Genomic DNA, 24,636 nt, shown 5'->3' with positions numbered 1-24,636 from the left:
AAAATAAATGATAAGGATATTAAACAACTGCCAGAACATCAGATGCCAACTATGAAAACTCTAAATATAAAAACACCCTCAGTGGAGACTCATTTGGAACAAAAAGAAGGGGAAATAGTCATTACCAAGCCTCATATAGAAATACAAAAGGAGGAATCCAGTATAACATCAAAGAAAGGAGAAGAAATCTCTCAAATTGTGACGGCAGCAGGGGAGGGCCCCGTGCTGGGCCTCAAAGCCGACGTCCCCGGGGCCAAAACTGAAGGGGCCAGCTGGAAGGTGGAGAAGCCCTCCCTCAAAATGCCCAAAGCTGACATCAAAGCTCCCAAGGTGGACATCAGCCTCCCGTCCGTCGACGTCACCCTCCCAACGGCCACCGTTGACCTGCAGGCGCCCGAGGCGGCCCTCGCCCTTGAAGGGGAAGCAAAAGCCCCAGAGAAGGAGGCCGCGAAGACCAAGGACGGCAAGTTCAAGATGCCCAAGTTCGGCATGCCTTCCTTTGGCTGGTCCGGCAGCAGGGAGGCCAAGGGCACCGTGGCCGCTGATGTGGACGTCAGCCTCAAGGAGCCCCAAGTGACGGTGCCCTCAGGAACCGCCGAAGTCGACGTGGCCCTGCCCGCGGCCGAGATCCAAGCGCCTGGCGTGGAGCTGACCGTCGACACGGCCGCCAGAGGAGACGGCGAGAAGGGTCGATTCAAGATGCCCGACATCAAGATGCCCAAAGTCAAAGCTCCCCACGTGCAGGTCAGCCTGCCAAAGGCCGAGGTCTTGCTGCCCAAAGCCCAAGCTGAAGTCCAGGAGGGCGAACTTGCCCTGCAGGCCCCCGAGGCAGAAGGCGGCCTGGAGGTGGCTGCTGGCAAAGTTGAGGGTGGCAGCATGAAAATACACATGCCAAAAGTCAAGGTGCCCAGCGTGGTCTTCTCCAAGCCGACCGTCAAGGCTCCCAAACTGGACGCAGACGTCAGCCTGCCCAAAGTCGACGCCAGCCTCCCAGAGGCAGACATCAAGGCCGGCGCCGGCGCCATCAGCATCGCGGCCCCCGACATCAAGCTGCCCTCCGTCGAAGGCTCCCTTGAGCTCCAGGCGCCCGACATAGACCTCAAAGTGCCCTCTGCCGAAGGCTCGCTTGATGCAGCCGAGCTGGAAGCCGCGGGCCTGAAAGGGAAGTTTAAGATGCCCAAGTTCGACAAGCCCAAATTTGGAGTGTCGCCTCCCAAGGCGGAAGGGCTGGAAGGCGAGGTCAGCCTGCCCACCGCAGAGGTCGACCTCCCCTCTGCCACCGTGACGCTCACAGGGGAGGGCCCCGCGCTGGGCCTCAAAGCCGACGTCCCCGGTGCCAAAACCGAAGGGGCCAGCTGGAAGGTGGAGAAGCCCTCCCTCAAAATGCCCAAAGCTGACATCAAAGCTCCCAAGGTGGACATCAGCCTCCCGTCCGTCGACGTCGCCCTCCCAACGGCCACCGTTGACCTGCAGGCGCCCGAGGCGGCCCTCGCCCTTGAAGGGGAAGCAAAAGCCCCAGAGAAGGAGGCCGCGAAGACCAAGGACGGCAAGTTCAAGATGCCCAAGTTCGGCATGCCTTCCTTTGGCTGGTCCGGCAGCAGGGAGGCCAAGGGCACCGTGGCCGCTGATGTGGACGTCAGCCTCAAGGAGCCCCAAGTGACGGTGCCCTCAGGAACCGCCGAAGTCGATGTGGCCCTGCCCGCGGCCGAGATCCAAGCGCCTGGCGTGGAGCTGACCGTCGACACGGCCGCTGGAGGAGACGGCGAGAAGGGTCGATTCAAGATGCCCGACATCAAGATGCCCAGCGTCAAGCTGCCCAAAGTCAAAGCTCCCCACGTGCAGGTCAGCCTGCCAAAGGCCGAGGTCTCGCTGCCCAAAGCCCAAGCTGAAGTCCAGGAGGGCGAACTTGCCCTGCAGGCCCCCGAGGCAGAAGGCGGCCTGGAGGTGGCTGCCGGCAAAGTTGAGGGTGGTGGCATGAAAATACACATGCCAAAAGTCAAGGTGCCCAGCGTGGTCTTCTCCAAGCCGACCGTCAAGGCTCCCAAACTGGACGCAGACGTCAGCCTGCCCAAAGTCGACGCCAGCCTCCCAGAGGCAGACATCAAGGCCGGCGCCGGCGCCATCAGCATCGCGGCCCCCGACATCAAGCTGCCCTCCGTCGAAGGCTCCCTTGAGCTCCAGGCGCCCGACATAGACCTCAAAGTGCCCTCTGCCGAAGGCTCACTTGATGCAGCCGAGCTGGAAGCCGCGGGCCTGAAAGGGAAGTTTAAGATGCCCAAGTTCGACAAGCCCAAATTTGGAGTGTCGCCTCCCAAGGCGGAAGGGCTGGAAGGCGAGGTCAGCCTGCCCACCGCAGAGGTCGACCTCCCCTCCGCCACCGTGACGCTCATAGGGGAGGGCCCCGTGCTGGGCCTCAAAGCCGACGTCCCCGGTGCCAAAACCGAAGGGGCCGGCTGGAAGGTGGAGAAGCCCTCCCTCAAAATGCCCAAAGCTGACATCAAAGCTCCCAAGGTGGACATCAGCCTCCCATCCGTCGACGTCGCCCTCCCAACGGCCACCGTTGACCTGCAGGCGCCCGAGGCGGCCCTCGCCCTTGAAGGGGAAGCAAAAGCCCCAGAGAAGGAGGCCGCGAAGACCAAGGACGGCAAGTTCAAGATGCCCAAGTTCGGCATGCCTTCCTTTGGCTGGTCCGGCAGCAGGGAGGCCAAGGGCACCGTGGCCGCTGATGTGGACGTCAGCCTCAAGGAGCCCCAAGTGACGGTGCCCTCAGGAACCGCCGAAGTCGACGTGGCCCTGCCCGCGGCCGAGATCCAAGCGCCTGGCGTGGAGCTGACCGTCGACACGGCCGCCGGAGGAGACGGCGAGAAGGGTCGATTCAAGATGCCCGACATCAAGATGCCCAGCGTCAAGCTGCCCAAAGTCAAAGCTCCCCACGTGCAGGTCAGCCTGCCAAAGGCCGAGGTCTCGCTGCCCAAAGCCCAAGCTGAAGTCCAGGAGGGCGAACTTGCCCTGCAGGCCCCCGAGGCAGAAGGCGGCCTGGAGGTGGCTGCCGGCAAAGTTGAGGGTGGCGGCATGAAAATACACATGCCAAAAGTCAAGGTGCCCAGCGTGGTCTTCTCCAAGCCGACCGTCAAGGCTCCCAAACTGGACGCAGACGTCAGCCTGCCCAAAGTCGACGCCAGCCTCCCAGAGGCAGACATCAAGGCCGGCGCCGGCGCCATCAGCATCGCGGCCCCCGACATCAAGCTGCCCTCCGTCGAAGGCTCCCTTGAGCTCCAGGCGCCCGACATAGACCTCAAAGTGCCCTCTGCCGAAGGCTCACTTGATGCAGCCGAGCTGGAAGCCGCGGGCCTGAAAGGGAAGTTTAAGATGCCCAAGTTCGACAAGCCCAAATTTGGAGTGTCGCCTCCCAAGGCGGAAGGGCTGGAAGGCGAGGTCAGCCTGCCCACCGCAGAGGTCGACCTCCCCTCCGCCACCGTGACGGTCACAGGGGAGGGCCCCGCGCTGGGCCTCAAAGCCGACGTCCCCGGTGCCAAAACCGAAGGGGCCGGCTGGAAGGTGGAGAAGCCCTCCCTCAAAATGCCCAAAGCTGACATCAAAGCTCCCAAGGTGGACATCAGCCTCCCGTCCGTCGACGTCGCCCTCCCAACGGCCACCGTTGACCTGCAGGCGCCCGAGGCGGCCCTCGCCCTTGAAGGGGAAGCAAAAGCCCCAGAGAAGGAGGCCGCGAAGACCAAGGACGGCAAGTTCAAGATGCCCAAGTTCGGCATGCCTTCCTTTGGCTGGTCCGGCAGCAGGGAGGCCAAGGGCACCGTGGCCGCTGATGTGGACGTCAGCCTCAAGGAGCCCCAAGTGACGGTGCCCTCAGGAACCGCCGAAGTCGACGTGGCCCTGCCCGCGGCCGAGATCCAAGCGCCTGGCGTGGAGCTGACCGTCGACACGGCCGCCGGAGGAGACGGCGAGAAGGGTCGATTCAAGATGCCCGACATCAAGATGCCCAGCGTCAAGCTGCCCAAAGTCAAAGCTCCCCACGTGCAGGTCAGCCTGCCAAAGGCCGAGGTCTCGCTGCCCAAAGCCCAAGCTGAAGTCCAGGAGGGCGAACTTGCCCTGCAGGCCCCCGAGGCAGAAGGCGGCCTGGAGGTGGCTGCCGGCAAAGTTGAGGGTGGCGGCATGAAAATACACATGCCAAAAGTCAAGGTGCCCAGCGTGGTCTTCTCCAAGCCGACCGTCAAGGCTCCCAAACTGGACGCAGACGTCAGCCTGCCCAAAGTCGACGCCAGCCTCCCAGAGGCAGACATCAAGGCCGGCGCCGGCGCCATCAGCATCGCGGCCCCCGACATCAAGCTGCCCTCCGTCGAAGGCTCCCTTGAGCTCCAGGCGCCCGACATAGACCTCAAAGTGCCCTCTGCCGAAGGCTCGCTTGATGCAGCCGAGCTGGAAGCCGCGGGCCTGAAAGGGAAGTTTAAGATGCCCAAGTTCGACAAGCCCAAATTTGGAGTGTCGCCTCCCAAGGCGGAAGGGCTGGAAGGCGAGGTCAGCCTGCCCACCGCAGAGGTCGACCTCCCCTCCGCCACCGTGACGCTCACAGGGGAGGGCCCCGCGCTGGGCCTCAAAGCCGACGTCCCCGGTGCCAAAACCGAAGGGGCCGGCTGGAAGGTGGAGAAGCCCTCCCTCAAAATGCCCAAAGCTGACATCAAAGCTCCCAAGGTGGACATCAGCCTCCCGTCCGTCGACGTCGCCCTCCCAACGGCCACCGTTGACCTGCAGGCGCCCGAGGCGGCCCTCGCCCTTGAAGGGGAAGCAAAAGCCCCAGAGAAGGAGGCCGCGAAGACCAAGGACGGCAAGTTCAAGATGCCCAAGTTCGGCATGCCTTCCTTTGGCTGGTCCGGCAGCAGGGAGGCCAAGGGCACCGTGGCCGCTGATGTGGACGTCAGCCTCAAGGAGCCCCAAGTGACGGTGCCCTCAGGAACCGCCGAAGTCGACGTGGCCCTGCCCGCGGCCGAGATCCAAGCACCTGGCGTGGAGCTGACCGTCGACACGGCCGCCGGAGGAGACGGCGAGAAGGGTCGATTCAAGATGCCCGACATCAAGATGCCCAGCGTCAAGCTGCCCAAAGTCAAAGCTCCCCACGTGCAGGTCAGCCTGCCAAAGGCCGAGGTCTCGCTGCCCAAAGCCCAAGCTGAAGTCCAGGAGGGCGAACTTGCCCTGCAGGCCCCCGAGGCAGAAGGCGGCCTGGAGGTGGCTGCCGGCAAAGTTGAGGGTGGCGGCATGAAAATACACATGCCAAAAGTCAAGGTGCCCAGCGTGGTCTTCTCCAAGCCGACCGTCAAGGCTCCCAAACTGGACGCAGACGTCAGCCTGCCCAAAGTCGACGCCAGCCTCCCAGAGGCAGACATCAAGGCCGGCGCCGGCGCCATCAGCATCGCGGCCCCCGACATCAAGCTGCCCTCCGTCGAAGGCTCCCTTGAGCTCCAGGCGCCCGACATAGACCTCAAAGTGCCCTCTGCCGAAGGCTCGCTTGATGCAGCCGAGCTGGAAGCCGCGGGCCTGAAAGGGAAGTTTAAGATGCCCAAGTTCGGCAAGCCCAAATTTGGAGTGTCGCCTCCCAAGGCGGAAGGGCTGGAAGGCGAGGTCAGCCTGCCCACCGCAGAGGTCGACCTCCCCTCCGCCACCGTGACGCTCACAGGGGAGGGCCCCGCGCTGGGCCTCAAAGCCGACGTCCCCGGTGCCAAAACCGAAGGGGCCGGCTGGAAGGTGGAGAAGCCCTCCCTCAAAATGCCCAAAGCTGACATCAAAGCTCCCAAGGTGGACATCAGCCTCCCGTCCGTCGACGTCGCCCTCCCAACGGCCACCGTTGACCTGCAGGCGCCCGAGGCGGCCCTCGCCCTTGAAGGGGAAGCAAAAGCCCCAGAGAAGGAGGCCGCGAAGACCAAGGACGGCAAGTTCAAGATGCCCAAGTTCGGCATGCCTTCCTTTGGCTGGTCCGGCAGCAGGGAGGCCAAGGGCACCGTGGCCGCTGATGTGGACGTCAGCCTCAAGGAGCCCCAAGTGACGGTGCCCTCAGGAACCGCCGAAGTCGACGTGGCCCTGCCCGCGGCCGAGATCCAAGCGCCTGGCGTGGAGCTGACCGTCGACACGGCCGCCGGAGGAGACGGCGAGAAGGGTCGATTCAAGATGCCCGACATCAAGATGCCCAGCGTCAAGCTGCCCAAAGTCAAAGCTCCCCACGTGCAGGTCAGCCTGCCAAAGGCCGAGGTCTCGCTGCCCAAAGCCCAAGCTGAAGTCCAGGAGGGCGAACTTGCCCTGCAGGCCCCCGAGGCAGAAGGCGGCCTGGAGGTGGCTGCCGGCAAAGTTGAGGGTGGTGGCATGAAAATACACATGCCAAAAGTCAAGGTGCCCAGCGTGGTCTTCTCCAAGCCGACCGTCAAGGCTCCCAAACTGGACGCAGACGTCAGCCTGCCCAAAGTCGACGCCAGCCTCCCAGAGGCAGACATCAAGGCCGGCGCCGGCGCCATCAGCATCGCGGCCCCCGACATCAAGCTGCCCTCCGTCGAAGGCTCCCTTGAGCTCCAGGCGCCCGACATAGACCTCAAAGTGCCCTCTGCCGAAGGCTCGCTTGATGCAGCCGAGCTGGAAGCCGCGGGCCTGAAAGGGAAGTTTAAGATGCCCAAGTTCGGCAAGCCCAAATTTGGAGTGTCGCCTCCCAAGGCGGAAGGGCTGGAAGGCGAGGTCAGCCTGCCCACCGCAGAGGTCGACCTCCCCTCCGCCACCGTGACGCTCACAGGGGAGGGCCCCGCGCTGGGCCTCAAAGCCGACGTCCCCGGTGCCAAAACCGAAGGGGCCGGCTGGAAGGTGGAGAAGCCCTCCCTCAAAATGCCCAAAGCTGACATCAAAGCTCCCAAGGTGGACATCAGCCTCCCGTCCGTCGACGTCGCCCTCCCAACGGCCACCGTTGACCTGCAGGAGCCCGAGGCGGCCCTCGCCCTTGAAGGGGAAGCAAAAGCCCCAGAGAAGGAGGCCGCGAAGACCAAGGACGGCAAGTTCAAGATGCCCAAGTTCGGCATGCCTTCCTTTGGCTGGTCCGGCAGCAGGGAGGCCAAGGGCACCGTGGCCGCTGATGTGGACGTCAGCCTCAAGGAGCCCCAAGTGACGGTGCCCTCAGGAACCGCCGAAGTCGACGTGGCCCTGCCCGCGGCCGAGATCCAAGCGCCTGGCGTGGAGCTGACCGTCGACACGGCCGCCGGAGGAGACGGCGAGAAGGGTCGATTCAAGATGCCCGACATCAAGATGCCCAGCGTCAAGCTGCCCAAAGTCAAAGCTCCCCACGTGCAGGTCAGCCTGCCAAAGGCCGAGGTCTCGCTGCCCAAAGCCCAAGCTGAAGTCCAGGAGGGCGAACTTGCCCTGCAGGCCCCCGAGGCAGAAGGCGGCCTGGAGGTGGCTGCCAGCAAAGTTGAGGGTGGCGGCATGAAAATACACATGCCAAAAGTCAAGGTGCCCAGCGTGGTCTTCTCCAAGCCGACCGTCAAGGCTCCCAAACTGGACGCAGACGTCAGCCTGCCCAAAGTCGACGCCAGCCTCCCAGAGGCAGACATCAAGGCCGGCGCCGGCGCCATCAGCATCGCGGCCCCCGACATCAAGCTGCCCTCCGTCGAAGGCTCCCTTGAGCTCCAGGCGCCCGACATAGACCTCAAAGTGCCCTCTGCCGAAGGCTCGCTTGATGCAGCCGAGCTGGAAGCCGCGGGCCTGAAAGGGAAGTTTAAGATGCCCAAGTTCGACAAGCCCAAATTTGGAGTGTCGCCTCCCAAGGCGGAAGGGCTGGAAGGCGAGGTCAGCCTGCCCACCGCAGAGGTCGACCTCCCCTCCGCCACCGTGACGCTCACAGGGGAGGGCCCCGTGCTGGGCCTCAAAGCCGACGTCCCCGGTGCCAAAACCGAAGGGGCCGGCTGGAAGGTGGAGAAGCCCTCCCTCAAAATGCCCAAAGCTGACATCAAAGCTCCCAAGGTGGACATCAGCCTCCCGTCCGTCGACGTCGCCCTCCCAACGGCCACCGTTGACCTGCAGGCGCCCGAGGCGGCCCTCGCCCTTGAAGGGGAAGCAAAAGCCCCAGAGAAGGAGGCCGCGAAGACCAAGGACGGCAAGTTCAAGATGCCCAAGTTCGGCATGCCTTCCTTTGGCTGGTCCGGCAGCAGGGAGGCCAAGGGCACCGTGGCCGCTGATGTGGACGTCAGCCTCAAGGAGCCCCAAGTGACGGTGCCCTCAGGAACCGCCGAAGTCGACGTGGCCCTGCCCGCGGCCGAGATCCAAGCGCCTGGCGTGGAGCTGACCGTCGACACGGCCGCCAGAGGAGACGGCGAGAAGGGTCGATTCAAGATGCCCGACATCAAGATGCCCAGCGTCAAGCTGCCCAAAGTCAAAGCTCCCCACGTGCAGGTCAGCCTGCCAAAGGCCGAGGTCTTGCTGCCCAAAGCCCAAGCTGAAGTCCAGGAGGGCGAACTTGCCCTGCAGGCCCCCGAGGCAGAAGGCGGCCTGGAGGTGGCTGCCGGCAAAGTTGAGGGTGGTGGCATGAAAATACACATGCCAAAAGTCAAGGTGCCCAGCGTGGTCTTCTCCAAGCCGACCGTCAAGGCTCCCAAACTGGACGCAGACGTCAGCCTGCCCAAAGTCGACGCCAGCCTCCCAGAGGCAGACATCAAGGCCGGCGCCGGCGCCATCAGCATCGCGGCCCCCGACATCAAGCTGCCCTCCGTCGAAGGCTCCCTTGAGCTCCAGGCGCCCGACATAGACCTCAAAGTGCCCTCTGCCGAAGGCTCGCTTGATGCAGCCGAGCTGGAAGCCGCGGGCCTGAAAGGGAAGTTTAAGATGCCCAAGTTCGACAAGCCCAAATTTGGAGTGTCGCCTCCCAAGGCGGAAGGGCTGGAAGGCGAGGTCAGCCTGCCCACCGCAGAGGTCGACCTCCCCTCCGCCACCGTGACGCTCACAGGGGAGGGCCCCACGCTGGGCCTCAAAGCCGACGTCCCCGGTGCCAAAACCGAAGGGGCCGGCTGGAAGGTGGAGAAGCCCTCCCTCAAAATGCCCAAAGCTGACATCAAAGCTCCCAAGGTGGACATCAGCCTCCCGTCCGTCGACGTCGCCCTCCCAACGGCCACCGTTGACCTGCAGGCGCCCGAGGCGGCCCTCGCCCTTGAAGGGGAAGCAAAAGCCCCAGAGAAGGAGGCCGCGAAGACCAAGGACGGCAAGTTCAAGATGCCCAAGTTCGGCATGCCTTCCTTTGGCTGGTCCGGCAGCAGGGAGGCCAAGGGCACCGTGGCCGCTGATGTGGACGTCAGCCTCAAGGAGCCCCAAGTGACGGTGCCCTCAGGAACCGCCGAAGTCGACGTGGCCCTGCCCACGGCCGAGATCCAAGCGCCTGGCGTGGAGCTGACCGTCGACACGGCCGCCGGAGGAGACGGCGAGAAGGGTCGATTCAAGATGCCCGACATCAAGATGCCCAGCGTCAAGCTGCCCAAAGTCAAAGCTCCCCACGTGCAGGTCAGCCTGCCAAAGGCCGAGGTCTCGCTGCCCAAAGCCCAAGCTGAAGTCCAGGAGGGCGAACTTGCCCTGCAGGCCCCCGAGGCAGAAGGCGGCCTGGAGGTGGCTGCCGGCAAAGTTGAGGGTGGCGGCATGAAAATACACATGCCAAAAGTCAAGGTGCCCAGCGTGGTCTTCTCCAAGCCAACCGTCAAGGCTCCCAAACTGGACGCAGACGTCAGCCTGCCCAAAGTCGACGCCAGCCTCCCAGAGGCAGACATCAAGGCCGGCGCCGGCGCCATCAGCATCGCGGCCCCCGACATCAAGCTGCCCTCCGTCGAAGGCTCCCTTGAGCTCCAGGCGCCCGACATAGACCTCAAAGTGCCCTCTGCCGAAGGCTCGCTTGATGCAGCCGAGCTGGAAGCCGCGGGCCTGAAAGGGAAGTTTAAGATGCCCAAGTTCGGCAAGCCCAAATTTGGAGTGTCGCCTCCCAAGGCGGAAGGGCTGGAAGGCGAGGTCAGCCTGCCCACCGCAGAGGTCGACCTCCCCTCCGCCACCGTGACGCTCACAGGGGAGGGCCCCGCGCTGGGCCTCAAAGCCGACGTCCCCGGTGCCAAAACCGAAGGGGCCGGCTGGAAGGTGGAGAAGCCCTCCCTCAAAATGCCCAAAGCTGACATCAAAGCTCCCAAGGTGGACATCAGCCTCCCATCCATCGACGTCGCCCTCCCAACGGCCACCGTTGACCTGCAGGCGCCCGAGGCGGCCCTCACCCTTGAAGGGGAAGCAAAAGCCCCAGAGAAGGAGGCCGCGAAGACCAAGGACGGCAAGTTCAAGATGCCCAAGTTCGGCATGCCTTCCTTTGGCTGGTCCGGCAGCAGGGAGGCCAAGGGCACCATGGCCGCTGAAGTGGATGTCAGCCTCAAGGAGCCCCAAGTGACGGTGCCCTCAGGAACCGCCGAAGTCGACGTGGCCCTGCCAGCGGCTGAGATCCAAGCGCCTGGCGTGGAGCTGACCGTCGACACGGCCGCCGGAGGAGACGGCGAGAAGGGTCGATTCAAGATGCCCAGCGTCAAGCTGCCCAAAGTCAAAGCTCCCCACGTGCAGGTCAGCCTGCCAAAGGCCAAGGTCTCGCTGCCCAAAGCCCAAGCTGAAGTCCAGGAGGGCGAACTTGCCCTGCAGGCCCCCGAGGCAGAAGGCGGCCTGGAGGTGGCTGCCGGCAAAGTTGAGGGTGGCGGCATGAAAATACACATGCCAAAAGTCAAGGTGCCCAGCGTGGTCTTCTCCAAGCCGACCGTCAAGGCTCCCAAACTGGACGCAGACGTCAGCCTGCCCAAAGTCGACGCCAGCCTCCCAGAGGCAGACATCAAGGCCGGCGCCGGCGCCATCAGCATCGCGGCCCCCGACATCAAGCTGCCCTCCGTCGAAGGCTCCCTTGAGCTCCAGGCGCCCGACATAGACCTCAAAGTGCCCTCTGCCGAAGGCTCGCTTGATGCAGCCGAGCTGGAAGCCGCGGGCCTGAAAGGGAAGTTTAAGATGCCCAAGTTCGACAAGCCCAAATTTGGAGTGTCGCCTCCCAAGGCGGAAGGGCTGGAAGGCGAGGTCAGCCTGCCCACCGCAGAGGTCGACCTCCCCTCCGCCACCGTGACGCTCACAGGGGAGGGCCCCGCGCTGGGCCTCAAAGCCGACGTCCCCGGTGCCAAAACCGAAGGGGCCGGCTGGAAGGTGGAGAAGCCCTCCCTCAAAATGCCCAAAGCTGACATCAAAGCTCCCAAGGTGGACATCAGCCTCCCATCCGTCGACGTCACCCTCCCAACGGCCACCGTTGACCTGCAGGCGCCCGAGGCGGCCCTCACCCTTGAAGGGGAAGCAAAAGCCCCAGAGAAGGAGGCCGCGAAGACCAAGGACGGCAAGTTCAAGATGCCCAAGTTCGGCATGCCTTCCTTTGGCTGGTCCGGCAGCAGGGAGGCCAAGGGCACCATGGCCGCTGAAGTGGATGTCAGCCTCAAGGAGCCCCAAGTGACGGTGCCCTCAGGAACCGCCGAAGTCGACGTGGCCCTGCCAGCGGCTGAGATCCAAGCGCCTGGCGTGGAGCTGACCGTCGACACGGCCACCGGAGGAGACGGCGAGAAGGGTCGATTCAAGATGCCCAGCGTCAAGCTGCCCAAAGTCAAAGCTCCCCACGTGCAGGTCAGTCTGCCAAAGGCCGAGGTCTCGCTGCCCAAAGCCCAAGCTGAAGTCCAGGAGGGCGAACTTGCCCTGCAGGCCCCCGAGGCAGAAGGCGGCCTGGAGGTGGCTGCCGGCAAAGTTGAGGGTGGCGGCATGAAAATACACATGCCAAAAGTCAAGGTGCCCAGCGTGGTCTTCTCCAAGCCAACCGTCAAGGCTCCCAAACTGGACGCAGACGTCAGCCTGCCCAAAGTCGACGCCAGCCTCCCAGAGGCAGACATCAAGGCCGGCGCCGGCGCCATCAGCATCGCGGCCCCCGACATCAAGCTGCCCTCTGTCGAAGGCTCCCTTGAGCTCCAGGCGCCCGACATAGACCTCAAAGTGCCCTCTGCCGAAGGCTCGCTTGATGCAGCCGAGCTGGAAGCCGCGGGCCTGAAAGGGAAGTTTAAGATGCCCAAGTTCGACAAGCCCAAATTTGGAGTGTCGCCTCCCAAGGCGGAAGGGCTGGAAGGCGAGGTCAGCCTGCCCACCGCAGAGGTCGACCTCCCCTCCGCCACTGTGACGCTCACAGGGGAGGGCCCCGCGCTGGGCCTCAAAGCCGACGTCCCCGGTGCCAAAACCGAAGGGGCCGGCTGGAAGGTGGAGAAGCCCTCCCTCAAAATGCCCAAAGCTGACATCAAAGCTCCCAAGGTGGACATCAGCCTCCCGTCCGTCGACGTCGCCCTCCCAACGGCCACCGTTGACCTGCAGGCGCCCGAGGCGGCCCTCGCCCTTGAAGGGGAAGCAAAAGCCCCAGAGAAGGAGGCCGCGAAGACCAAGGACGGCAAGTTCAAGATGCCCAAGTTCGGCATGCCTTCCTTTGGCTGGTCCGGCAGCAGGGAGGCCAAGGGCACCGTGGCCGCTGATGTGGACGTCAGCCTCAAGGAGCCCCAAGTGACGGTGCCCTCAGGAACCGCCGAAGTCGACGTGGCCCTGCCCGCGGCCGAGATCCAAGCGCCTGGCGTGGAGCTGACCGTCGACACGGCCGCCGGAGGAGACGGCGAGAAGGGTCGATTCAAGATGCCCGACATCAAGATGCCCAGCGTCAAGCTGCCCAAAGTCAAAGCTCCCCACGTGCAGGTCAGCCTGCCAAAGGCCGAGGTCTCGCTGCCCAAAGCCCAAGCTGAAGTCCAGGAGGGCGAACTTGCCCTGCAGGCCCCCGAGGCAGAAGGCGGCCTGGAGGTGGCTGCCGGCAAAGTTGAGGGTGGCGGCATGAAAATACACATGCCAAAAGTCAAGGTGCCCAGCGTGGTCTTCTCCAAGCCGACCATCAAGGCTCCCAAACTGGACGCAGACGTCAGCCTGCCCAAAGTCGACGCCAGCCTCCCAGAGGCAGACATCAAGGCCGGCGCCGGCGCCATCAGCATCGCGGCCCCCGACATCAAGCTGCCCTCCGTCGAAGGCTCCCTTGAGCTCCAGGCGCCCGACATAGACCTCAAAGTGCCCTCTGCCGAAGGCTCGCTTGATGCAGCCGAGCTGGAAGCCGCGGGCCTGAAAGGGAAGTTTAAGATGCCCAAGTTCGGCAAGCCCAAATTTGGAGTGTCGCCTCCCAAGGCGGAAGGGCTGGAAGGCGAGGTCAGCCTGCCCACCGCAGAGGTCGACCTCCCCTCCGCCACCGTGACGCTCACAGGGGAGGGCCCCGCGCTGGGCCTCAAAGCCGACGTCCCCGGTGCCAAAACCGAAGGGGCCGGCTGGAAGGTGGAGAAGCCCTCCCTCAAAATGCCCAAAGCTGACATCAAAGCTCCCAAGGTGGACATCAGCCTCCCATCCGTCGACGTCACCCTCCCAACGGCCACCGTTGACCTGCAGGCGCCCGAGGCGGCCCTCACCCTTGAAGGGGAAGCAAAAGCCCCAGAGAAGGAGGCCGCGAAGACCAAGGACGGCAAGTTCAAGATGCCCAAGTTCGGCATGCCTTCCTTTGGCTGGTCCGGCAGCAGGGAGGCCAAGGGCACCATGGCCGCTGAAGTGGATGTCAGCCTCAAGGAGCCCCAAGTGACGGTGCCCTCAGGAACCGCCGAAGTCGACGTGGCCCTGCCAGCGGCTGAGATCCAAGCGCCTGGCGTGGAGCTGACCGTCGACACGGCCACCGGAGGAGACGGCGAGAAGGGTCGATTCAAGATGCCCAGCGTCAAGCTGCCCAAAGTCAAAGCTCCCCACGTGCAGGTCAGCCTGCCAAAGGCCGAGGTCTCGCTGCCCAAAGCCCAAGCTGAAGTCCAGGAGGGCGAACTTGCCCTGCAGGCCCCCGAGGCAGAAGGCGGCCTGGAGGTGGCTGCCGGCAAAGTTGAGGGTGGCGGCATGAAAATACACATGCCAAAAGTCAAGGTGCCCAGCGTGGTCTTCTCCAAGCCGACCGTCAAGGCTCCCAAACTGGACGCAGACGTCAGCCTGCCCAAAGTCGACGCCAGCCTCCCAGAGGCAGACATCAAGGCCGGCGCCGGCGCCATCAGCATCGCGGCCCCCGACATCAAGCTGCCCTCCGTCGAAGGCTCCCTTGAGCTCCAGGCGCCCGACATAGACCTCAAAGTGCCCTCTGCCGAAGGCTCGCTTGATGCAGCCGAGCTGGAAGCCGCGGGCCTGAAAGGGAAGTTTAAGATGCCCAAGTTCGACAAGCCCAAATTTGGAGTGTCGCCTCCCAAGGCGGAAGGGCTGGAAGGCGAGGTCAGCCTGCCCACCGCAGAGGTCGACCTCCCCTCCGCCACCGTGACGCTCACAGGGGAGGGCCCCGCGCTGGGCCTCAAAGCCGACGTCCCCGGTGCCAAAACCGAAGGGGCCGGCTGGAAGGTGGAGAAGCCCTCCCTCAAAATGCCCAAAGCTGACATCAAAGCTCCCAAGGTGGACATCAGCCTCCCATCCGTCGACGTCACCCTCCCAACGGCCACCGTTGACCTGCAGGCGCCCGAGGCGGCCCTCACCCTTGAAGGGGAAGCAAAAGCCCCAGAGAAGGAGGCCGCGAAGACCAAGGACGGCAAGTTCAAGATGCCCAAGTTCGGCATGCCTTCCTTTGGCTGGTCCGGCAGCAGGGAGGCCAAGGGCACCATGGCCGCTGAAGTGGATGTCAGCCTCAAGGAGCCCCAAGTGACGGTGCCCTCAGGAACCGCCGAAGTCGACGTGGCCCTGCCAGCGGCTGAGATCCAAGCGCCTGGCGTGGAGCTGACCGTCGACACGGCCACCGGAGGAGACGGCGAGAAGGGTCGATTCAAGATGCCCAGCGTCAAGCTGCCCAAAGTCAAAGCTCCCCACGTGCAGGTCAGCCTGCCAAAGGCCGAGGTCTCGCTGCCCAAAGCCCAAGCTGAAGTCCAGGAGGGCGAACTTGCCCTGCAGGCCCCCGAGGCAGAAGGCGGCCTGGAGGTGGCTGCCAGCAAAGTTGAGGGTGGCGGCATGAAAATACACATGCCAAAAGTCAAGGTGCCCAGCGTGGTCTTCTCCAAGCCGACCGTCAAGGCTCCCAAACTGGACGCAGACGTCAGCCTGCCCAAAGTCGACGCCAGCCTCCCAGAGGCAGACATCAAGGCCGGCGCCGGCGCCATCAGCATCGCGGCCCCCGACATCAAGCTGCCCTCCGTCGAAGGCTCCCTTGAGCTCCAGGCGCCCGACATAGACCTCAAAGTGCCCTCTGCCGAAGGCTCGCTTGATGCAGCCGAGCTGGAAGCCGCGGGCCTGAAAGGGAAGTTTAAGATGGCCAAGTTTGACAAGCCCAAATTTGGAGTGTCGCCTCCCAAGGCGGAAGGGCTGGAAGGCGAGGTCAGCCTGCCCACCGCAGAGGTCGACCTCCCCTCCGCCACCGTGACGGTCACAGGGGAGGGCCCTGCGCTGGGCCTCAAAGCCGACGTCCCCGGTGCCAAAACCGAAGGGGCCGGCTGGAAGGTGGAGAAGCCCTCCCTCAAAATGCCCAAAGCTGACATCAAAGCTCCCAAGGTGGACATCAGCCTCCCGTCCGTCGACGTCGCCCTCCCAACGGCCACCGTTGACCTGCAGGCGCCCGAGGCGGCCCTCGCCCTTGAAGGGGAAGCAAAAGCCCCAGAGAAGGAGGCCGCGAAGACCAAGGACGGCAAGTTCAAGATGCCCAAGTTCGGCATGCCTTCCTTTGGCTGGTCCGGCAGCAGGGAGGCCAAGGGCACCGTGGCCGCTGATGTGGACGTCAGCCTCAAGGAGCCCCAAGTGACGGTGCCCTCAGGAACCGCCGAAGTCGACGTGGCCCTGCCCACGGCCGAGATCCAAGCGCCTGGCGTGGAGCTGACCGTCGACACGGCCGCCGGAGGAGACGGCGAGAAGGGTCGATTCAAGATGCCCGACATCAAGATGCCCAGCGTCAAGCTGCCCAAAGTCAAAGCTCCCCACGTGCAGGTCAGCCTGCCAAAGGCCGAGGTCTCGCTGCCCAAAGCCCAAGCTGAAGTCCAGGAGGGCGAACTTGCCCTGCAGGCCCCCGAGGCAGAAGGCGGCCTGGAGGTGGCTGCCGGCAAAGTTGAGGGTGGCGGCATGAAAATACACATGCCAAAAGTCAAGGTGCCCAGCGTGGTCTTCTCCAAGCCGACCGTCAAGGCTCCCAAACTGGACGCAGACGTCAGCCTGCCCAAAGTCGACGCCAGCCTCCCAGAGGCAGACATCAAGGCCGGCGCCGGCGCCATCAGCATCGCGGCCCCCGACATCAAGCTGCCCTCCGTCGAAGGCTCCCTTGAGCTCCAGGCGCCCGACATAGACCTCAAAGTGCCCTCTGCCGAAGGCTCGCTTGATGCAGCCGAGCTGGAAGCCGCGGGCCTGAAAGGGAAGTTTAAGATGCCCAAGTTCAACAAGCCCAAATTTGGAGTGTCGCCTCCCAAGGCGGAAGGGCTGGAAGGCGAGGTCAGCCTGCCCACCGCAGAGGTCGACCTCCCCTCCGCCACCGTGACGCTCACAGGGGAGGGCCCCGCGCTGGGCCTCAAAGCCGACGTCCCCGGTGCCAAAACCGAAGGGGCCGGCTGGAAGGTGGAGAAGCCCTCCCTCAAAATGCCCAAAGCTGACATCAAAGCTCCCAAGGTGGACATCAGCCTCCCATCCGTCGACGTCACCCTCCCAACGGCCACCGTTGACCTGCAGGCGCCCGAGGCGGCCCTCACCCTTGAAGGGGAAGCAAAAGCCCCAGAGAAGGAGGCCGCGAAGACCAAGGACGGCAAGTTCAAGATGCCCAAGTTCGGCATGCCTTCCTTTGGCTGGTCCGGCAGCAGGGAGGCCAAGGGCACCATGGCCGCTGAAGTGGATGTCAGCCTCAAGGAGCCCCAAGTGACGGTGCCCTCAGGAACCGCCGAAGTCGACGTGGCCCTGCCAGCGGCTGAGATCCAAGCGCCTGGCGTGGAGCTGACCGTCGACACGGCCACCGGAGGAGACGGCGAGAAGGGTCGATTCAAGATGCCCAGCGTCAAGCTGCCCAAAGTCAAAGCTCCCCACGTGCAGGTCAGCCTGCCAAAGGCCGAGGTCTCGCTGCCCAAAGCCCAAGCTGAAGTCCAGGAGGGCGAACTTGCCCTGCAGGCCCCCGAGGCAGAAGGCGGCCTGGAGGTGGCTGCCGGCAAAGTTGAGGGTGGCGGCATGAAAATACACATGCCAAAAGTCAAGGTGCCCAGCGTGGTCTTCTCCAAGCCGACCGTCAAGGCTCCCAAACTGGACGCAGACGTCAGCCTGCCCAAAGTCGACGCCAGCCTCCCAGAGGCAGACATCAAGGCCGGCGCCGGCGCCATCAGCATCGCGGCCCCCGACATCAAGCTGCCCTCTGTCGAAGGCTCCCTTGAGCTCCAGGCGCCCGACATAGACCTCAAAGTGCCCTCTGCCGAAGGCTCGCTTGATGCAGCCGAGCTGGAAGCCGCGGGCCTGAAAGGGAAGTTTAAGATGCCCAAGTTTGACAAGCCCAAATTTGGAGTGTCGCCTCCCAAGGCGGAAGGGCTGGAAGACGAGGTCAGCCTGCCCACCGCAGAGGTCGACCTCCCCTCCGCCACCGTGACGGTCACAGGGGAGGGCCCCGCGCTGGGCCTCAAAGCCGACGTCCCCGGTGCCAAAACCGAAGGGGCCGGCTGGAAGGTGGAGAAGCCCTCCCTCAAAATGCCCAAAGCTGACATCAAAGCTCCCAAGGTGGACATCAGCCTCCCGTCCGTCGACGTCACCCTCCCAACGGCCACCGTTGACCTGCAGGCGCCCGAGGCGGCCCTCGCCCTTGAAGGGGAAGCAAAAGCCCCAGAGAAGGAGGCCACGAAGACCAAGGACGGCAAGTTCAAGATGCCCAAGTTCAGCATGCCTTCCTTTGGCTGGTCCGGCAGCAGGGAGGCCAAGGGCACCGTGGCCGCTGATGTGGACGTCAGCCTCAAGGAGCCCCAAGTGACGGTGCCCTCAGGAACCGCCAAAGTCGACGTGGCCCTGCCCACGGCCGAGATCCAAGCGCACGCTGTTGACATCGCCATAGATTCCTTCTCTGGAAAAGAGTCTGAAATGGGTAAATCTAAAGGTTCTCTATTTACAATGCCTAAGGTTTCCCTTTCTAAAAGTTCTAAACCTGAGGCACACAGTACGTCTGGATTTGACGTTTCTGTGTCAGAAGCCCTTTGTTTTTCTGTAACAGAGGAAACTCCTTCTGTTCTTACAGATAGTGTCGGATCCAAACTTCTTCCTGACAATAAGGGAGATAGTGGCTCTAAAAATACTAAATTCAGGATTCCTAGCTTGGGTTTCTCCAAAGTTGATATTGGTTCTTCCAGAATTGAACAGGATTCCCCATTACCAAAAGGCGATATTACTCTTACTAAATATCAAATGAATCTAGCAGAATCTGAATCAAAATTATCATCTGTTTCTGACGAGAATCTTTCAGTAACAGATTTTGAAATTTTAAATGAAGATGGTTCTTTGGAGAAAGGAAGTCTGAAGCAAGGAGGGAAAATACCAGCCTGTGAAATATCTGTGGCTGACACAGAGTTTACAGTTAAAATTCCTAAATTCCGAAAACCAAAATTTGGAATTTCTTGGTCTAAGGGAAAAATATCAGAAAGTGACATTGGTTCCAAAGTGGAATCTGAAATTTCCCAAGGAAGGATAACATCTGATATGGCTGATACTGATATTGAAAAACCAGCTCAGATGTCTGGTGCCGAAGTAGGTGTAAAGATGTACAAGCCTTCACCTGAAGTTGTTCTGGATGCACCGATGTTGGATGTCAGTCTCCCATCAATGGAAGTTACCATGCCAAAATTAGAAGTAGACATCCATGGCCCAGATTTAGAGTGCAAGGCAGAACAGGAAGTAGTTTCAGGAGAGAAAGGCACTGAGGAGAAAGAAAACAAATTTAAAACATCAAAATTCAAACTGCCTTCATTTAGTTGGTCACCGAAGAAAGAAGCTATTGTTCCTTCTGAAGCTGAGGGACATCTGGAAGAACCCACTTTGTCTACTTTATCTGGAGACACAGAATCTGAATTAACATCTCCTACCCCTGAAAATCAATACCTTCATGTGGAATTTGATACATCAACAGAAAAAGATGTTGAAAAGGCCAGAAAGAAGAAGTCCCAATTTATCATGCCAAAGATCTCATTCCCTAAAATTAAGGGTCAAAAAGTCCAGGCCTCTCTGCCCATACTGGAAACTGATGTTTGTGGTCCCAAACAAGAAAAAGAAGGTGTTTCAGTACAGAAATCTGAGAAAGGGAGTAGTGAAGAAGGGGCAGGAATGGGCATAAAAATGCGAAATGTTACAGTCCCGACTTTGGAATTTTCCAAACCAGAAGTCAAAGCTCCCAAAATAGAGATGGATATTAACATGCCTACAGGTGAAGTCATGCTTCCTACATGTGAAGAAGATGATGTAACATTGAAATCAGCTGCTGCTAATGCCAGCCTCTCCACCTCAGATACTAAAATGATAACTGAAAGCTCCCTTGAGGTGAAGAGTCCTGACACAAGTGTTGAAAGAACATCAAGTGAAATTGCTGTGGGTGATGTAGAAATAAAAATCGAAGGTCCTGAAGGATCTAAATTCCAAATGCCAAAGTTTGGAATTACACATTCTAAAGGGAAAGGGTCAGAAAAGGAGGTCAGCCAATCCAAATCGGAAGTCAAGGTTCCCCAACTACAAGCAATGGTAGAAATAGCTGACATTGCTGTTGAAGCACCAAATTTGGAGGTGGAATGTGGCACAGGAACAGAAACTTACAGCCCTAAAGTCAAAATGACCAAAGCTGACAACAAGGCATCAGAGGCTGATGTTCACCTCCCATCAGCTGACATTTGTATTCCAAAAAAAGACAGTGATATTCAGGATTCAGATGCAGCACTAAAAATCAAAGGGGAAACAAAGCAAGATGGAGATGGAGAAGAGAAAGAAGGACATTTCAAAATGCCAAAATTCAAACTTCCATCCTTCAGTTGGTCACCAAAGAAGGAAGCAAGTGTTAAACCGGATTCTGGAGCAAATTTGGAAGATCATAAAGTTGCTGTAATATCAAGCAGAATAGACACAGAAGTGAGAGGAACTGCAACTGATGATCAAGGTACTGGGCCAGCCCTTGATCTGGAAATATCTGCAGGAAAACTTGAACAAAAAAGTCCAATTAAAAAGCCTCAATTTGTCATGCCTAAAATTTCACTCTCCAAGATCAAGGTTCCCAAATCTCAGAGTCATTCACCAAAAGTTGAAGCTGATGCTACTATTCCTAAAACAGAAAGAGAGGGTGATGAGTCAATACAGATACCTGATCTAGAAAGAAGCCATTCCAAAATGACAGAAGAAGGGGCACAAATAAGCATAAAACTGGCTGATGTTAAGATCCCCACTCTGGAGTTTTCCCAAATAGAAACTGGAGCCTTCCAAACTGAAATGGGAGTCAGCTCAGCAAAGACTGATGCTGCTCTGCCTCCCTCAGAGGGGAATTTTCAACAAATTATCCTAAAATCGAGTTCTACCGATGAAGATACCATTCAAAAAACAGGTATTACTTTCCCCAAAGGAGAAGCTTCAGTGGAGGTGAGGAGCCCTGAAATAGTAACAGAAAGATCATCAGTTGTAGATGGAAGGAAGATGAAATTGGAAGGTCCTGAAGGGAAGAGTAAAATGCCCAAATTCCAGAAGCCAAAGTTTGGAATCTCCCTAACAAAAGGGAAAGGCCCCGAGACAGACATCAGCTCTCCAAAAATAGAAGCTGAGCTACCCCAGCTAAAAATGACAAACGAAATTGCTGACATTGCTGTGGGAGTTCCAGCATCAGAACTTACATCTGATATGTCAGATCCTGGAGTAGGTGTTTGTAAGATAAAAACACCCCAAGATCTGACAGCTGGCATTGAAGCTCCAAAGGTAGACATAAGGCCCCAATCATTGTCTAAACCAATGACGGAGGGAGCTATTGAGAGCCTTGAGGAGAAAGAAATAAAATTAAAAGAAGAACATGAAATAAAAGCTGAAGAAGTTCAGACTGAAGAACATCAGGGATGGTTTAAAATGCCAAAATTCAGAATACCTGCATTTGGCAGGACATCCTTAAAGGAAAAAAAAGGTGATGCTGATATTGAAAGAAGTATGGAAAAAGCTCAGGCAGGCATTGCCTCTGCCAAAGTACAAACTGAAACAAGTATTCCTGAAAATACCTTCTCATTACCCCACGCAGTCGCTGAAATTACTATTGGAAAAGAAAGGATTCCAAAATTAGGAGATTCTGTGAAGAGTTCTGATGTTAGCTTGTCAAAGATGGAAGGAGATAGTTCATTATCCACAGAACGAACAGATAGTAGAGTCAATATTCCAAAAACTGAAACTTACGCAGACATAGTTAAGCGCAGTGCTGAAGGACAAAAAATGCATACTTCAGAATTCACAGTATCTTCAGCAGAATTGTCTAAATCATACCTAAGTGCTTCAGAAATTGACGAAGACAACAGTTTAACAAATAGGTTTCCTACGTGTACTCTGACTCTTCAAGAGCATGAAGTCAAATCACAGGATATAGAAGTCCCAAAGGTGGAAAGTTCCACTAAGTTTGAGACTTCAGGAGTAGGATGTAAACCATCATCAGCTGAAATTACTCTGGATGCCACACAGCAGAAAATAGATGTTAGTCTTCCAAAGGAAGAGCTAGATGTTCAAAATCAAAAGGCAGTAATTGAAAAAGGAAAGATAAAGGGTGAGATGAAAATTACAGGAAAAGACAGTGAAGGAAGCCAACTAAAAAGGCCTACGTGTGAATGGTCTACAACAAAGGGATCAGAAGATGGTGCTTACGTTACAGCTAAGCTGGAAGATCTAAAGGTAGAAGTTCCAGGAGTGAAGATGGATGTTAAAATTGCTAGAGTAGATCCTGAAATGAAATTTCAAGTGAAAAGTGTTGAAAAGGACATGTCTGCAGGGGTGGAAGTGCAAGTAGAAGATAGAGCAGAAACAGGTAAAATTAAAACATACAAGTTTAAGATTCCAAAGTTTGGAGTGTTGCATTCAGAAGGGAAGGATTTTGAAGATGATATCAATTTGCCAAAGTCAGAAGCTGATTCAGTATCTAAAACTGAAATAGGCACAGCAGAAATGCAGTTTCAAAAATCAGAAGGATCTGTTGGCCTGAAAAGTCCAGCTCTAGATCATATGGAAAGGTCTGCGAGAATAACAGTGGAAACAGTGGACAAATCACAAGATGGCCGAGAAGTAAATATAAACATTCCCAAACTAAAAATACCAAGATTCACTTTCAAAGCTCTCACAACTGAAGCTGATGTTTCAGTGTCAAAAGTGGTAACAGATCCAAAGGGATCTAGTACTGACATTGAAGTAGTGCAACTGCAAGCAAGCTCTGCTATCCCTGAAGAAACACCAGAGGCTCTAGAGGGTGGGATTCAAAAAGCAAAAAGCAAAATTCTAACACTGACTGAACCTGACGTTAAAACAGCACAGATGACTGCTACCATAGAGTCCTCCCTTTCAAATGCAGGGCAAGACATTCATTGGTCGTATGTAGAGGGCCAAGAAGTGAGTGAGAAAGTAGAACCTGAACATGTTGCTATTGAAAGGTGTGAGATTTACACTACTGAAATACTGAAAGAATCGGAGATTCTCTCATCAGAAGTCAAAACTGCTGCTTTGGGATTCTCATTGCTCAAGGTGAAGTTGCCCGAATCACATAGCAACTTAGAAGTGTTAGTCCAGCAGCCATCTTCAACAGAAGGTGTATCAGTGAGCAAACCTAAATGTGCTGATGAAAGCTTCGCAGTAACACCACAGAGGACTGGCAGTGCTGAGCTTAAACTATCTGGCAAACCACACAGTGAGACTGAAGAATCTAGTGGAGAAGTAAGTTTGCCAAAGTTAAAAACATTTGCTGTTGAAGTAAAGCCTTTCAGTAAACTTCAAGAGAGTCTTCCTGATAAGTCACCAGAGGGAATAACTGCAGGTCCTCTCTCTAAAGATGAGGACGTAGCTGAAGCACTAGAAGATGAAGAAAAAGATATAACCAATGAAAAAGAAAAGACTGATAGTAAAAGATCTCCTGGAAGATTCAAATTTTGGCTTCCAAGTATTGGCTTTTCATCTTCTGGTGATGAAACAAGCACAGATTCAAAAACAGAAGTAAAAAAATCAGTTCCAGACGATGTGAAACCTGCTGACACATCAGATAATGATTCTTCTAAGCAAACTGAAAAAACCGGATGGTTTAGATTTCCCAAGCTTGGTTTCACATCTCCTTCCAAAAAGGCTAAGACTGTTGACAAAGAAGAGATGGGTCATAAAGAGGGAAGACTCTCAGATGAAGATAGCCCATCAGATAAACCTGATGTATTTTTTGATGCACAAGAAAGCTTATCACCTAAAGAAACAACAGAGGGTGAAAAAGTTGAAATTGATGAGGCCTCTTCTGATGTTCCAGTTTCTCGAACTATCGTGACATCTTCAGCAAGAACTGAACTAATCTTGTTGGAGGAAGAAAAAGATAGTCAATCTAATATTCCTGGAGATACAACCAAATGAAGATTGTCTATTCTCAACCCTCAATGAAAATAAAATAATCTACATGCACAGAAAAGAATGTTTTCTTAATTTTCTAGTAACTGAAAATTAAACAAAACCCAAAGCTGATATTCATGAAAACAGTTGAACAGAATTTACCACATGTAAATTTCAAGTACATGGATGTGCTATACTGTGCACCAATAAAAATACTGATTTCTTCAAATCTGCCCCAAAGGCAACAATTCCTGCAGGTGCAGAGGAGCCCATAGTTTTAGCAAAGTCTGAAAAGACACCTGAACCATGAAAGCAAACCATTGAAAGGCTCGATGATAGCAAAAAGATTTGTTAAATAAGCTTCTCAAAAACACACTGATTATGTTTAGGTTATAGATTATTTCCAGAATGGAGTATAAACTAGTACTATGATAACTATACTTTCCTGTTTCGATTTTGGACCTTTCTGACCTACTTTTGCTTTCTTATTAAAATATTTTTCTTTATTTCAGCTAAGGTAATATGTATATTCCACAAACATTTTAAAATGCAAAATAAAACCAAAATACTAGTGTAGAGAGACTAATGCTTTACCTCTTCCTCTCTTCTCATTTTTTGATTATTGTGGTGGGTCATATTTAGCCTTAAAAGAATTTTTAAAAACCCAACAGAATAAATTCAAGACCAAAAACCATATAACTAATTCACATTTTTAAGATACCAAAATAAAACATGCTGACAAAGAATAATTATTAAAATGTGGATAAATAAATTTTAATGTATATATTTACTGGATAGTTAAATGCAGAGAATGATCTGCTGCACTGGTGGAATTGCTTCAAAGATTTTCTGGGAAATGAGATGTATATAATTATTTGCTTCTTTGTTTTTATTAATGCTTTTCTCAAGTACACAATGAAAACCAGAGTGCATATGTGACAGCCTTCACATGTATCATTAAAACACTGTCTGTATTCTTAATTCACAATA

General features: G+C 57.3%; 1 protein-coding gene across 1 annotated transcript in view; it reads left to right on the top strand.

Moving 5' to 3' along the window:
* The window catches only part of AHNAK2 (AHNAK nucleoprotein 2), a 28,713-nt gene extending 4,077 nt beyond the window's left edge, over window positions 1-24,636 (top strand). The window contains exon 5 of the mRNA XM_075501640.1: window positions 43-24,636. Coding sequence (XP_075357755.1) covers window positions 43-23,670 — 23,628 coding nt within the window. The 3' untranslated portion in view covers window positions 23,671-24,636. The remainder of the gene's footprint in view (window positions 1-42) is intronic.

Source organism: Mycteria americana, chromosome 5, assembly GCF_035582795.1.
Source record: "Mycteria americana isolate JAX WOST 10 ecotype Jacksonville Zoo and Gardens chromosome 5, USCA_MyAme_1.0, whole genome shotgun sequence".
Taxonomy (NCBI): Eukaryota; Metazoa; Chordata; class Aves; order Ciconiiformes; family Ciconiidae; genus Mycteria; species Mycteria americana.
The sequence above is the reverse complement of the archived record's forward strand: the minus strand, read 5'-3'. Positions and strand labels throughout refer to the sequence as shown.